This window comes from Cuculus canorus, chromosome 1 (genome assembly GCF_017976375.1).
Source record: "Cuculus canorus isolate bCucCan1 chromosome 1, bCucCan1.pri, whole genome shotgun sequence".
Lineage (NCBI taxonomy): Eukaryota > Metazoa > Chordata > Aves > Cuculiformes > Cuculidae > Cuculus > Cuculus canorus.
The window spans coordinates 30,222,769-30,239,092 of record NC_071401.1 but is presented as its reverse complement, the minus strand read 5'-3'; the positions used below and the strand labels follow the sequence as shown (position 1 = coordinate 30,239,092).

General features: G+C 41.1%; 1 protein-coding gene across 1 annotated transcript in view; it reads right to left on the bottom strand.

The window, feature by feature from the left end:
• The window catches only part of HTR2A (5-hydroxytryptamine receptor 2A), a 30,674-nt gene continuing 14,350 nt past the window's right edge, over window positions 1–16,324 (bottom strand). Inside the window, exon 3 of the mRNA XM_009557753.2 lies at window positions 1–5,397. Within this exon, the coding sequence (XP_009556048.1) occupies window positions 4,598–5,397 (800 nt within the window). The 3' untranslated portion in view covers window positions 1–4,597. The remainder of the gene's footprint in view (window positions 5,398–16,324) is intronic.

Here is a 16,324-nt window from a genome sequence, read left to right as displayed (position 1 = left end):
TAATCTTATAGTGCTGTTTCTTTAATTGGCATACTACTATTGCAAATATATTGTTTCTGAGATCAAAACCTTCTAAGCTATTTATACTTGTTCAAAGAGTACGTGCTTTCAGTAGAAGAATGGCTGTCCTTAGAAAAAGAAAATTACTGTAATGGCTCATTTTGGACTACCTTACTTAGACAGTTAAATTCTGCAACATGCTTTTTCTCTTTGTCCAGCAAGATATTTTAAATTACTTTAGCCTTCAGTAGACATTCTACCATGAGTATGTATGAGATAAATGAAACCAAACCAAAATAACTACTTAAGACAAACCTCCAGTTTATAAAACAATTGATGGCATTTAAATATTTTAATCTGCTTTACTAGCAGTAGACTCTGACAAAACAACAAAGCGTTGGAACACCGTTTTACATTAGCATTACAAAATACAGCAAATGTTTTTCTCTATGTATTTACATAAGCAAACATTTAAGTATTCAAAATAGAATGCATCTCACCATCTGGCAATAATTACATAAGTACAGTGCATGGTTGGCTGGATGGGATAGATACATAGGATTTTTTACCCTGAAGTGTATAAAGGATGCACACCAGCTTAGGAGATACTCGGTGAGCTTTATGTCTTTGGACATTTTTCAGATTCAGTCTTAACAGTAATAAAATGTTGATCTACTTGAAAAATTATTGATTATAACATTTTTTTTCCGACAAAGCAGGTTTTTTGGATGCAGATATGACAGACTGACTCAGCATGCTTTTCCTGTAGGGTAAAGGAAGGCCCTAACCTCTGAGCTAGTCTGTGTGAATGCCTTCTTTGTTTTGCCTGGAAAATTACAAAAGTTTCCACTCCAGCCTGATGCATAATGAAAACATTCATGGTTTTTTTGCAAAGTGGAAGTGTTGCTCTGAAGCCAGACATACTAAACCATAGTGTTTATCCCAGGCATAAGGCTAACGCTATAAATTCTGGTTTAAAATAGGTGAGCTTTGTAATGTCTCTGAAGTATAATGGCTCTATTAATTGCTATCTACTGATCTCCCGCAGATCTGGCATGGTGGGTAGAACAAATTCAGACGCTGACTCTGTCGTCCTTACTAAGGCAAACCACACAAAAATCTATTAATATTTTGGTGGCAGAATCAGGCCTTGCTAAACTGTCAAAGATGTCCATAAAGAGTTGGAGATATTGGTCTTTATCTGTTGTGCATCCTTGGCTTAGAGAGGCTTCTTAGGCAAAGGCTGCTGATCACTCAATAAAATCACCTATCTGAGTGCTCACAGAATTAAAATGTCAGGCATCAGGTATCCCTGCTTCTAAGCAAAAAACAGTGTTCTGTTACCTCCATCTGTCAATTAAAGAAATGCTGTCAAGTCTCTTAGGTCTGAAACATAGGTTTTATTTTAAGAAGCTGGAAAAAAATTATTGTTTGGAGTCATCTTCTAATGAAATAGCAAGCTAGTAATTGAAACTCTCTTTGTTTTTAGCGAAACATTCCCTGTCAGTATTTGCAACCTGAGCAATTTGACATTGTAAAAGAGGACCACAAGGTGAAATGAAAGAGAAACAGGGGGCAGAGGGAGGTGACTTGCTCTGCCATGTGGGTGAAATGCAGACGGCAAGCGGAGAGCATAAGCAGTGATTGTTAAATGCTTAGTAACGGTTCTATCAAGTACAAACTGGTGAAGGAGACTGTGCAGACCAGCAGTCAGACTCTCAGGAGTTTTAGGAGGAATTGAGTTTTGGAGAACTATGGGGTGCCAAATACATCATAGAGCATAAAGGCAGGCACTGCTCACTGACACAAATGAGCAATAGAATCTGAGCTGTCCACCCGCTGTCCCCCCATCCACTTTTTTCTCTTGCAAAGCCAGAGACGCTTGCATCAAGATTGGCACGGATTGCACAAAACATGGCAATCCCCTCCACTGGTGGAAATACCTGTGTTTTCTTTCCCCTCATATGCAGGGTTAGAGACCTTCAATCCTGTGTCAGTATTCTTCATATGAAGGCAATTTCGTTTGTAGGCAGATCCTGAGCCTCAGACTTTTTTTTCTCAAAAGACTTTTGGTTTTATTACCACCTAATTCTTCCCTGGGGTGCCTGTTCCCAAGGGTGACTCCTCAGAGCTATCACTCCAGTTGTGGAGTGGAAACATCTGGACACCAGGAGGTACACAAATAACCTGTTTCATGGCATGCCCTGGACCCCTTGTGCTCCATCAGTTCTTTATCCTTGCCTGGCTGGCCTGTGTGATACAAGATGGCCTTAGCTCAAAGCTCCTGATTTAGGATCTATACCAAACTTGTCAAGAAACAGCGTAAAGTCACCGCTCCCACCTAATAAAACAGTGGTTCTCTTGTTGAGCTGCATTTAGCAGATTCCTTCTGAAATCCATTTTGTGCTGGCGTGGCACCCCTCACATGGCGCTGTGTGGGAGCAGAGTGTGCATAGGGAGGCACAAGCAATGAGTTTGGTTTTCCTTCTGCTTAAGCTGTTCGGTTTCGTTGTGGTGATCAAGTGTAACCAGAAACACAGAGACCACATAGACCCACCTCTGTGAGCATAGTGTTTGTACCACTTTATCAGATGATCCTACATTCCCAGTTTTTGGGGGAAAAGGGGGAAAACCATTAACGGCCATGAGCCAGTGGATGACATGCATGGTATTGCTGCAACCGGGATTTGACCCAGACATGGAGGCTGAGGGCTGTGGAGTAGATCAGTGTTATCGTGTGCATGCAGAACTCCTGTGTGACCTGTGCTCTGACCTGTCCCACGTTGGAGGAAACAGCTCATAAAACTGGTAAATTCAGTATCATACTGGCAAGAGAAAAGTAAAACCAATTTCTTGGAAATCAGCCAGATACCCAGCCAAATTTTGAATCCTCTTTTACCATAGATCAGTATTTAAAACTAAATGTCATCCTCTTTTAAAGACCCTCAGCTGGTAGGCTAGAATCAGAATTAGTTTCTTTCTCTTTGCTGTAGTGGAAATTTAATTGATTTGTGAAAACCAAACAACTTAAAGAGAAGGGCTGGTGAAAGTGTTGGAGTTTGGCTTCCAGATAGGCAGTGTTTTTTTTCAGAGAGGACAGGTTCTGAAACTGGAATACATCCTGTTTCTGATGATTACAGCTGCAAAATTGATGGAACAAATCAAGTGCTTGGATTTAGGTTTTGCAGGTGAATGCAACATTTATATTTCTGCTCTCCTGCGGAGTCCCACTCACTTCAGTGAAATTGTCTGTGATGCCTGAAAGGAAACAAATTCATGACTAGACATTTCTGTCAGCGATGTATTTTATGTTCTTTATGTAATGTATCTGCCTTTGGAGCTGTGTAGGTGAAATACAATGACACTTATAAGTCCTGTTATTTTTCAAGTGGGCCCCATTTGCCCGTACGTATTTCATTAAGGCTGAGTCCTAATAGTGCAAGCTACCTACCATTCCTGAGCAATCTACCATAACAGCAAACCAGAAAAAATGGGTAAAACAGCTCAGAACAGTTTTCTAATAATTCTGGCTCTATTAGCCCTAAAAGAAAACCAGAAGGATGAATTCATAATAGCCTTTTTAACCAAAGTGAGATGGTGAGAGAGGACCTGCTGCAACCTTTTACTGAAGGATTTACCCATGCAAAATTTCCACGCACATTTCTTAAATCAGACTCTGTTGGAACCAAATAGAGGCATGAACATGGAAGCATTCCTGAACTTACTTAGCAATGATATGCCTGTTTTTTCACTCTTGTCTCACTTCACTTCCTTGTCAACGCCATTGGGAAGGAGCAGGTAATCAGGCCCAGTAATTACTTCAGAAAGAATTACTTGCAAGTTTTACAGAGAATAGATGAACATTTTTGAATGGAAATAAAGTACAAGACATGAAATAAAGATTAAGAATGGTAATAAAAAAAAAGGATCATTCAAGTATAATTTACCTTTGAAGATTGCTAGTTTGAATTGTAGAACGAATGAATGGCTGAAGTAACATTTCAGTATAGGCATTCAGAAGAAAATATTGCCGTAAAAACACTGTTACCAAAATGTCCATGTAATTAATCTGTACAGGTTTTAATAGATTTTTCTTTAATGCTTTAAAATTTATTTTAAATATATATTAGTAAATTAACCATAATTTTATTTAAAATTCCATAAAGTGCTCTTTCAGTTAATAATAACAAAATTCCTTCATAGCAAGACAAACTAGCTGGAGCCTACTCTGTGGAGACATGAAAGGACAGCTTAGCTTTCACTTGCAAAGAGAAAAGAAATGTGTATGTTTCTTCACAGCCCATGTTATAACATCAGAAATTGCATTTTTTCTTTAAGAAATATATCCTTTAGAATATTAAAAAAATAAGTTTTAATAAAGCCTGTGCTTAAAACAGACAAAGTACTGTATGAAAAAAAAATTGCACATTCGATACAATTTCAACCCTGCTTTTCATCCACAGGATAATATGAGGTGTATGTGATGCTGTTGAAGGGTCTCTTGAAGAGGACTGATTTTCCTAGGCTGAAAGAGCTTCTCACAGCCAGGTGAAATTTTCAGCATATGCATGGTGGTTGTCATGGCAGCTGCTGACCGTCACACACCGCTAACTTTTTCATTTGCTGGGCTGATACTTCCCTTGGAGGTACCATCCAAATGATGTATTCCTATTGTGACCATTGAATAATCCTTAGCCATCATTTTTGCCTCTTTTTTCAAACTCTTCATTTGTGCTAGCTGGAGCTGGCTAGAATTATATGCAAGTGCTGGGATAGTGTTCACTAAAATCAGCTGGAAAGGTTTCTTCTCCTCCTTGTAGCGACACTGAATGTAACGAGAGAAAGCTGAACGGTAGGTTTTATTGAACAACGTATATACAAGCGGGTTGACAGCTGAAGAAAGGTAGCCAATCCAAACAAATACATTAAGTAGTCCACCAATGACTTCTTGATTGCATGACTCTTTGCAAATTACAGCCATCACATTGGTGATGAAAAAAGGGCACCACATCACAACAAACAGAAAGAAGACAATGCCAAGAACTTTGGAAGCCTTCTGCTCGTTGCTGATGGATTGCATGGTTCTCCTTCCAGAAGTCCCCACATCTCTGTTCAAAGAGCGCTGAAAGAGTTTCTCTGAGGACAAGGAACTCTGAGGGAGGAAGCTAAATGAAGCAAACTTGGTCTTTGGGCCAATGTCATTCACGCATAGCATAGCTTCCTTCTGCAGCGACTTGATAGTTAAAAAGTAGGTGACCACCATGATGGTTAGAGGGATGAAGAATGACACGAAAGAGCCTACTAGGACAAAATTGTCATCTGCAAGTAAGCAACTGCCTTTCTTAAACACTTTGGAGTCATCTTGTAGTCCAAAGACAGGTACAGGCATGGAGATACCTGAAGGTGGGTTAGAGAAGGAAGACATTAAACACAATAATAAACAGCAAGATTTCCAAGAGAAAATACCCTCCCCCCTTAACTATACACAGATAATTTGTCAAAGAATAAATGGTTATAGGATCAAATGAACACTAACAGATAGAGCCATAATTGATAGACGTGCCAAAGCAAACCAAGTTACACAAGGGAAGGAAAAATACTGTGTTTCAGCAGCAGCACAATGCTAGTCCTGTTTTTGTGACATTTTACTGGGGCTACATTAAGAAAAGGTGGTGAGTGAAATATTGGTCTTGCAAATGTTGAATTTTAGGAACTAAGCTGTGGTATGCAAGGCCCTGGTGTTTATGCTGCCACCAGCTTTACCGAGTCCCAGCAAAGAAGGACAGGGAAAGAGCAATAGTGATGTTACATGGGATTTTGCAGTTCTAATCTGAAGTCCCTGCCTCCTTCAAAGAAACCTTAGCCACAGGTAGAACACATTTGCTTCCATCTAACTGTCCCATGATAGCTTGTGGCTACAAAAGCATAACTCCTTATATTCTCAGGTCTTGGGACCCCTGTAATGATATCCAGGCTTGCTCCTTCATTCATGCCACCTCAGTAAAGGCTTTTATCGACTATGATCAAGATGATGCCATGCCTCTCTTTTCTGGGGTGGCTTAAGAGTGGTCTTGGGCTGTTTTTCACAAGGGGAGTAAAAGCGTTCTGGGTAGTAGTTTCTGACTAGGTTTCTGCAAAACACTGATTTTTAGCAGGAAAGATAAATTTTTATAATAGGTCTGAGACCAAATCTTTCATTTGGTCTTTTTTCTTTCTCCCTGTAATCCCCATGCAGTCGACACAGTCTAAATGCTAAAAAAAAATTCCATGGCAACAGCCAGAAGAGTGATGGGGACAAATTAAGCACTGAGAAACACTGATATGAGGCAGATTGAGATGTAGTTTACCCTGCGGGACTGCAGAGGTTTCTTCACATTATTACCAACCACCACAGGCTGCCCTCTCAACACACAGCCCAAAGGCAATGCCAGCCATGCAGACTTTATCTTCCCCTGGAGCATGTGCCACGTCCCTGCCTTGTCACGAATGGCAAGTTCAGGTAATGAAGTCCATTCTCCCTGAACGGCTCTGTCTGATTCAAGCCCACTCAGCCATTTTCTCATGGACTTCTGCAAGTAATTCTAGTGTCTCAGAAAATTCGAACAGTTGCTGTATCTTTGGCTGTTGTTTTTGTTCTTTTTTTTTTAAATATTATCTCCTTCCCTGCCCCCAGATGAATCCCGTCTCTCCAAGAGGGCAATGTTCAAACGGCAAAAGGGGTAAAGTGCTGTGAAGACATCAAAGTGGAGTTGTGAAGCAGGGAGCAATAACACAGCCCTGTTTGGATGAAAGCAGCTAGGAGTCTGACTCCTGTGGAAAGTTACCATAATATGGGAGCTTTAGTCTCCTTTGCGTCTTTGAACAAAAGTCTCAGACATTGTATTTGGCTTCTGAGGAAGAAAAAAATAAATTAGAGAAGAACGTTTATGATGTGAGGATGCTGCTCTGCCCTGCCTTGTCCCCTGTGTGCCAAATAATGCCCTTACTGTTTCACAAATGAGTTCTAAAACATTCTCTCAGCAGCAACACTTCAGTAGTACTTCTACCTCCCTTTCTTTCCCTTCTTTCTACTCTGGTGCTTAGACTGAGAGCCCTCTAAAAGCACAGTCTATCTCTTAATTTCACTCATTTCCAGTGCCCAGAATAACTGCTCTAGTCCTAGAGGGATGCTATGGAGTCCAGGCACAGTACAAACCAATAATGATGATAATAATAATAATAATAATAGAATACTATTCTCTTCAACTGTTCCGTTCTTTTGGCGTCTCTGGAGCTTCTACAAAGCTCTTTATTTTTCTAACACCACTGCTCTTTATTTTTCTGACAACAGAAAAATGGCTTGTTTTATCTGCACAGCTTGGAACTGAGTCATGGCAATGCCTTGGGATGATTTACAAAAGTACCGTTCTTATCTGCCCAGGGCAGAAACTGGTGGAAAGCCTGTGGTATTGCCCTTTCTGTTTCTGTTCCAAGACTGTACAAGCCCTAAATGCTTGAACTTGGGCTATGGGTGAGATGCAAACTCACGCAGTGTGTGGCAGCTCCTGGGTCAAGGTGATGGACATCTCCAGTGACTCCAGGGAAGCTGATGCCTAAAATGGCCCAAGTCAGTCTGACTGATGGTGCGAAGGTCACCTGCAGGACCCACATTGCCCAGGCATGGCTGAGTAATCTGAGGTGTCAAACACTTCCAGGAAACTGGTGAGTGCTTTGAAGTTCCTTCTCTTTTTCAGGTGAGTTAAAGGGATGCTGAAGGCAGCCAGTACTTCCCAGCATTACACTGCAGCTGCATGAAGACACAGCACTAGTCAGAGCAAAACCACAAGTTTCCCATCCAGTTCTGCCCTGTACTGATAACAGCAGGGCTGTTTTGTGGTTTCATTCAAGGACCTACTGTGAGCCGCAGAGATAAAACTAACAATGGCATTGACAGAGTAAAAAGATGCCTTTCATTACCACAGACCTCATGGTTCAGCTGCATCGGAAGGCACAGGAGGAGAGGCAACAGTACTAAAAAGATGAAAATTTTAGCATAATTGCAACCATTTTCAAGTAAAAGGCCAAAGTCAGTTACAACTCCTCAGCCAAAATGCAAGGGCAGCAATTCCCTATCTGCTTTGTTTTGCTGTTAGCAGCTTGTGGAGGACGGGCAACTAAATCCATATTTCTGACTTTAAAAAATGGAAATCAGCTTCAGCTTGTAGCTGGGGTTTTCACATTTCCTTGTCATCCTTTAACAAATGCAAAAGTGCTGTTCACAGCAGAGCTGTAGCAGTCACTGCTAGTCATGTAGGTTTTTCTGAATGAGCATTCAAGGCATCTTTCCCCTACAGCCGTGGGTAACTGGCTGTAGTAACTGTGGGTAACAGTTTGAAAATACCAGAGATGTCACAGGTTGGTAGCAGAGAACATTGATGGCTGTAACCTGCTTTTCGTGTACGTCCCCATGCAGCTGGTGTAGGGGATCCCATGACTGATATTGCGGCATTCCTGCATGGAATCAATTAACTTCAAGACCAACTCTCTCTTTTTCTTTACAGGGACTAAACTTATTGCTTCTCTCCCCAAAGGAACAGAGCTTGTCCCTCTTCAACAAGTGGCTTCTGGCTTCTGCAGTGTGAGGACAGCAAATCCGAGTGAGGACACAGGGACCAAATTTAAAGTAATCTTTAAACTGTAAGTGAAAGTTTCTCCATGTGAAGTTCAAGTTGATAATTCTGATGGAATTTTTAAGAGGTATCACACACAGCCAAGAACGTCACTGACATGTCACTCAGGTTTGGACAAGGTCAAACCTGTCCTGTAGACGCATAACAGAAAGTCCCAGTCTAAGCTGTGTTAGCATTATTGCAGTTGACTGAATTAATTCTTGAATGATCGAAGCTCATCCGCCTATTTCTCCTTGATGATTCATGCATATAATTTCTTGCTGGTTTTATTGTCCTTGTGTTCCAGCTCCCTGCTCGTGGTGACTGTGTATGTTTAAGACACATGCTGTGTTTGCATTCAAACGTCAAGAGAAGAAAATTCACAAGAAGGGATCATGCAGAGCTACCAAATAGGGATGAGCAGGTATTTGGCAGATGGACCATGTACAAACAGTAGATCCAGGGGAAAAAACCTGGCAAGGCTGTTGCAGAACAGCTATTCCACACTCTGCCTATTCCATGTCTCTGACTCTGCTACCTCAAGGTCAGTCTGGGAAAAGCCTTGATATCCCCTAAGTACTTGCTCATGGTTCATCTTACTCTGCTTCCAAATCAAACTAAGCTGAGGCACAAGGAAGCACTCAGCACAGAATTGCAGCACCTGTTCTAGCACTGGAAGTACGTTAGCCACTGCATTTCCAGGTGACATTGCCAGTTATACCAGAACATTTTCCCTTGTGGACAAACCCTAAATATTATATTCCTCTGGTAAAATATGCTTTATTTATTCAGCATGATTTATACGCAGGAGCCTGTTTTAAACTCTATGGACTTCAATAAACTATTAAGCAGAATCTAAACAATGAAGATGAGTAATAAATCCTGCATTGAACCTCAAGGATTTGGGCACAACTTCAGAATGAGAAAAAGCTCTTGAAAGCACCAAAGGTTAAGAAGTAAAGCAATAGCATCCTTCTTATTGTTCTCTCAAAAAGCTTGGAAAACTGACATAAGTTGATTTAGTGGCATACACTGCTGGCTTGCAAATCTTTGGAGATGCACAGCAGCCATAAAACCACTTTAACTGGACGAATAAACTGGATTTGCAGCTGCCTTGAGCTACTGAGACCAACAATGAATCAAATCCAGAATTTACAATATGCTCTGCAGAGTGGCATCCCTGGGCTACTTCGGGTGAAATGAAGGAGTGGGGAGGGAACTGATAAAGTCAAGGTTCTTTCTGTGAAGTCTCCTTGAAGAAGAAATTGTAAGTGACATTCTTTCACCTCACATATATCCATTTCAATCGATTTGAATACAAATGAGCATTACTATGTGCCTTAATAAATATCCAAGGGATGGGAAATACCTTTTAGAAATGTCATTACAGTTTCTCAACAAAATTTGGCACCTTTGCATGAAAAAAGAAAAAAGCCTTCCTGGCTCAAGTTTTAGCAGTCACATTGATTCAGACATGCTCAGATTATGGGCCAGATCATAGGCCACAGCATAGGGATATTCTGTGACACTCGGGACATCTGAAGGGATGGTTGGGGTTGTTCAGGGAAGGTTCCAGTTAGATCTCATAGCGGTCTTCTGGTAACTAAAGGAAGCCTACAGAAAGCTGGAGAGGGACATTTTAGAAGGGCACGTAGTGACAGGACAAGAGATGACTTTAAACTGAGATAGGCTAGATTCAGTTTAGATACAAGGAAAAAAAATCTTCACTAAGGTAGTGGTGAAGCACTGGAACAGGTTGCCTGGAGAGAAGTTGCAGATAGCCCATCTGTGGAAGGGTTCAAGGCCAGGTTGAATGGGGCTTTAAGCAACCTGGTCTAATGGAAGTTGTCCCTGCCCATGGCAAGGGGGTTGGAGCTGAATGATCTTTAAGGTCCCTTCCAACCCAAACCATTATATGGTTCGATGATGACTGCTGCTTGGAGAAGGCCACTTTCTCCTTAAGGCAGCTCAATGTGTCAGTATGTCTAATTTCTTCAATAAAGCACGTTCCTGGTAGCTGGTGCCTTTTGGTACTCAAGTAGTGTCCTCCTTTGGTATATCTACAAAATCAAAACTAACCACTCATCCATGCTACAGCCTAAGTCATACAACATGTACCCTCAGTTTCATGTTGTGTAAAAGTTGCCCTGGTGTAACACAGCCATCAGAGTTTTTTCAACATTTTGTGCTGAAATAACCACACATAACAGTATTGCTTTGGGCTACCGCGGTCCTCTATGGGGATGTTTGAACATGAACTACAGTGGGACACTTAGCGGGTGTGGGAGGCATGGACCCTGTCCTCTTCTGAGTATCAAGGATGCAAATGTGCTTGGACCTTAGGACTCCAGGAGCTGGAGTTCAGTGACAGCTGCTTATGCACTCTCTCTTAAACATCCTTAGAAGAGCTGCTCGGTGTGTCCCTATGTCACTTCTTGGTGTGTGGTACTCACTATTTCAGGAGTCACTGTTTCCCCAGACCTGCAAACACTTAGCTGATTTCTGCATGCACCTGAAAGTGTTATTTCCCAACTGATGCATTTCCAGTCATGATAAACCTTTTATGGTATAATTTTGCTGCTACCCAAGTAGCGCCAGCCACACTGCCAAGAGCAAGGTTGTGCAGCTTGCTGGTGGCTGCTAGTGCAGAAGCAGAAATTTCCACCTAGGGGTGGATGTTTAAAAGCTCTGAGTGGTTTGGGAATCATCATCTGAATCTGCTTCTACTTAGAGTGAATGTTAAAATACTTCTGCCTTTCCTAGTCAGCAGAACAGTGTCCCCAAAGTCTTGGGCTAGAATTTCTCCTGCATGCAAGACAAGCAGTCTTCTTCCCTAGTGACAGGCACAAATAGTGGTGGGGGCAGGAGTGGGTGAGGAGCTTTCTTTCACAAATCCCCAGGTAATGTTTGCTTTCAGATGGTTTTCCTTGAGAGCTAAATGAATCACAGAGCTGGTGGAGCATTCTCTCCTTTCTGCCTCCCAAGAGGCCATCCTCATAGGACTGGAATCAAAGTGGATCCAGGCCTTTTCCTTACTGCTGTCTATAAGAGAAATCTAGTTTTTTATTTGAGGGCACACACAGAGCTGTTTTTTTTGTAGCTTTTTCTTGGAACATTTTATTTGGTCACATATGTTCTATTTAATATATCTGAAAGAAAAACTACTTTATATTTAAATTCACAAAGGGGTGCCAAGTAATACTTGGATTATCCTATAAATTTTTAAATTACTTTGTTCTTGGCAGCTTAGAAAATCTCTAAGGAAACATGTTATTTAGCCTAGTAGGAGATGTATTCAAAATTTTTAATGTGATAAAATGATCGTAAATTATCATTTATACTAATATAATGCTATAAATGGTTTATTTCACTTTAGAAAAACAAAATTGGGAAGGTCTTAGTGTCTTCTTAATATATTTATTATTTCTATTCTCAGTCCTGAAGCATATTTCTTATAAGCAGAGAGATGTGTCTGTCCAAATTAATTTGTAGGACTGTGATGGTAAATTAAATAGAATTAGAGGAGCATAACAGGGAGGACAGAACAAGAAATGAAGGACAATTGCCCCTTTATGACCCAACTGATTAGAAATCCAGGGCTCCACAGTGGGCTGAGTTATGAGAGAGGAAACCTCTCTTAGAGTCGCTTATTGCTTTGGTATAATTCTCTTCACTTACAAAATGTGCATGCAGTGCTAGTTCCTAGAGGCAGCAAGAATTCAACAGCAGAAAACAGCTTCTTTGCTCTTTGCTTTAAGTGCTGTTCCTGCCTATACACACCTCAAATCTCCTTTCTTGGTTGTTCTGCAGGACTTGTTGACAGCAGTTCTGTGTCCTTCATGTGTGGTCCTAATTTTTTCTTTGTTGGATTTTCCAGTCCTTCTGAGTATTTGAGGAAGACACAACATTTTGCATACCAATTCCAGTCTCCACCAATACAATTTTTGCTTTTCAGCTAGTGACATTATCTTTGGTTTAGACAGAGGCTTGCGCAAAGGTGCTTATTGGCTTCTCACAGCTGTCTTGAATCAAGAGAAGTTATTATCCCTTTGTGTAATATGATTACCCAGTCACTAAAGGGACTAACAGGGGCTCATAGGGGTCTACAGTTATCAAACAGCTAGAAAGAAAGAAAGATTTATAAATGTCATGAAGACATTTATTTCGTAGAAGAATTTAGGGACTGGGTATTTTAGACTATGCCATTCATTTCTGCAGCAAGGAGCAATGGTGAACTAATTCCTGTATTTTCAACTGAACAAACTGAAATAGAATTTCGGTATTGCAACCAAACCCTTGCAACCAAACCCTCTTAGTTAAGTGCTGGCATTGGTTCATCTGCAGGGGGGCCTTCACCTTCTACCAGCTGTGGTGGGCAAAGGGGAGGCCTCAAAGGGGTAGGAAATCGGTGCAGAACCTGTGCTGCCTGATCTGGTCTTTCATAAACAGGGAGGCAGCTGCACTTTCCAAAGCTAGTCTCGGTATCTCATTTGAAGATTTCATTTTTTAGTTATTTCTTGATGTGCTTACAGTTATTCCTGGGTCATCACCTCTTGGCTCTTGTCTCATTTTAACTGAAACTCAGTAGTGCTTTCAGCTTCCAAAGTAAAAGTCTTTCTACTGGGAATTAGCACACTGGTGACTTGCTGTACAGGACAGTCGCAGGTGAAACCTTCAATTCTGGAGCCAGCAAATAGAAAGAGTGTATGCTTGATCATTGGAAAGATCAGAAAATTGAAAGACTTCATCAATTTATGCAGAATTTTTCTTTTTAGATGACACATATACCTGAATTCCAGATGGTCGTTTACTGTAAAATTTACATCTACTGGGGCACAGAATGATTCCTAAATAAGTAAGAAATACCAGATTACCCAGTAAATAAATTTTTGCACAATGTGGCTAAAGAATAAAATTATGTGTGCCATATGTCAGATTCTTCTGCAGGTCTACTGCATGGGCACATATACCGGCTGAACTGATGTTGCCAGCTTTTCTAAGTAAATGAGTAACAAGCTGTGTTTTCATGATCTACAGTCATCACTAAGGTTTTTACTACTTATATCAGACTTGTTTTGGTAACCGTGTGTGTAGGTGGTTAGAAATGTTAGAAGTCCCCTGAAGACCAACAAGGCCAGTGCTGTGAAAAACTTTAGCACTCATTTTGGCAATACATCAGTGCTGCTCTATCTGTTAGCTCAAAGGAGATTGTCCGGCCAGCTCTCAAGTGGATAGAAGAAAGGATATGAGGTAGCAGTGGAGATTTTTGCAAGATTTGTGACCCCGCAGTTCTTCAGTAGCATGTATACTTTCATTTGGGTCTGGTTAAGTCTCCTGAGAGGAGTCCTCTGCATGCCCGTTGTCCTGCTCTCTTCTCGCAGTGCTCCCAGCTGGGACACTGATGTTGTATTTCAGGTGAAGTTGCCAGGGTACATGGCCCCATGTACCAGCCCTTCTACATGGACTCTAGCTTGCTCTGCCCATCTGCCTGCACTTTAATCCCTGCCTCCCACCAAGAATGGCCTGCCAGGAGGGACAGAAGCTCAAGAGTCACACTATGCAGTGCTTAGAGGAACTCAAACGTAGGTGCAAAAATTTTGGGAGGGGAAGTGGTTTCTAGGGTAACAATAAAATGACTTTAAAGACCTCCCACCCTGAAATTTAATTGCATTATTATTTAAAAAATGAAATTATTTGCAGTCTGATCTTTGGTGAGATTAAGACTGGTCACTGTTGTCCAAGTCTAGAAAGAGTAGAGTGAAACAGTGTCAGGCTAAGCGTAGAAAGGAGGCCAAGGAAGTGGCTTGCCTGGGGGATGTTGGCTGAGCTTAATGTTCTGTGGGGGACACAGAGTGATGATGGCTGTGTAACCACTTCATCCATGGTGATTGGAAGCAACTGACCTTATGATAGAGAGCTGAATATTTAGTTTAAAAAATCACAAGAGGTGCCACAGGTTTCAAGCCTTGCTCTGCACAGAGCTATAAGGTACCACTCGTTCTTATTTGAAGGTCCTGGATGGACAAACCTGCTACTTCTGCGGCTCAGCGAAATTCAGTAGAGCAGGTCAAACACCCGTTTCCTCCTTTTTGTGTACTCAGTTAATGTTGTTTAAATTGCATTGGTCCTTTTAAATTCCCCGTAGTGTTGGTTTAATTTCTCCTGAAAAGGAGTTACAAATTTACTGTTGTCACTGGCGCAAGTAAATATCTTAATATGCAAAGGAAAAGAGCCTCTCAGCGGAATCAACTCCAGCCACTTGTGATATTCCTCCTGGTTAGCACAGAATCTTTTTGTATTCCATGCCAGATGACTTCGTAATGTTCGTTGTTCAGGCCCTCAGGAGAATACATTTGGGGATAATTTTGCTTTGAGAGAGAAAGAAATGCCATACATTTGTAACAGGAATTTCCTGGATCACACTTTATCAGTCTGCCTTTTTAGCTATGAAGCTCCCAAAGGCTTCTCAGGGCTAGCTTATTATATGCTCTACAGGCTACACAGTAATGCTTAGAAAAATATACAGAGGAGCAATAAACTAGAGATTACGGGAAGATGTTAAATATTCCACTATCATAAGCTATCAATGTGGTGGCTCTTGGAGCAGCTGGAGTAACAATATCCTCTATTATCCTATTTTTTTATACTTCTGAAATTTTAATTATTTCTTGGTATGATTAGTTGAATGCTGAAAATTTGCTTAACTCTGCCTTAATCCTCCAATGAACCAAACAAAGATTTCTGCTGGAGTGTCTCTGAGATTTCTCCAGCAGTGCCACTTGACCTCGTGGTGTAGTTTTAACAAAAGACTGAATGTAACCATCAGGTAAGTTGTTTAATTGTTATTATTTTTCAAGCAACAATTTTGCACTGAGTCTGAAGGGCACAGACAACCAGAATTATAATTCTTCTGGATTTTTCAGACTTCACACCAGGTCCCACTTTAACTCAGATCTTTGTCTTGTCTCTTCATGCCACCTTTTGAGGTTGTTTGCAAATGGTCAGCTTCTTACTAGTTATACAAGGAGACTGCACCAATGACTGGACAGTTCTTGCGGTAGTTGTCCTGGTGTGATGGATAATTTGGAAGGAAAACTAGGATGAGAAGCAGCTTGGAGTCCTGCACTGGTCTGGACATCATGATTCAGGATCTTGTTCTTCATGCTTCATTTCCCACTCAGTGGACAATGCCCTTCACCCTGACTGAACTGCCCTTTTTTTCAGGTCAGTTCTAAATATGTTCTAAATATGGTCCCATTTAGAACCTGGCAGAGTAGAAGAAGAGCTGAAAAAGTGATAGATATTATCTGCCCATATTTCCCATCTACAGGTGTCTATGTGGGTGCTATAGCATAATCCCATGGTTTATCTTTCTGCTTAATGTCACAAACCACCTTGAAAATGAAAAATAAATACATGAACTACGTTTGCAGTAAGGAATAGCTACACTGCATAGTGGATGGACACCTCATGTCCTGCAGTGGGATGCAAGGCAGGGCTCATTTTACTCTGGGAACATTCAGCCTAAAACTTTTGGGCAATTTTACACTTGTAAGGAGGAAGTTATGCTGCTCACTCAGTGCCCCTGAGACCTAAAACCACACAACATTTATCTTGGGATACACGCAATTCATCCCAGCCTATGATCCTAGCAATAGCAGTCAATTTGACATTTC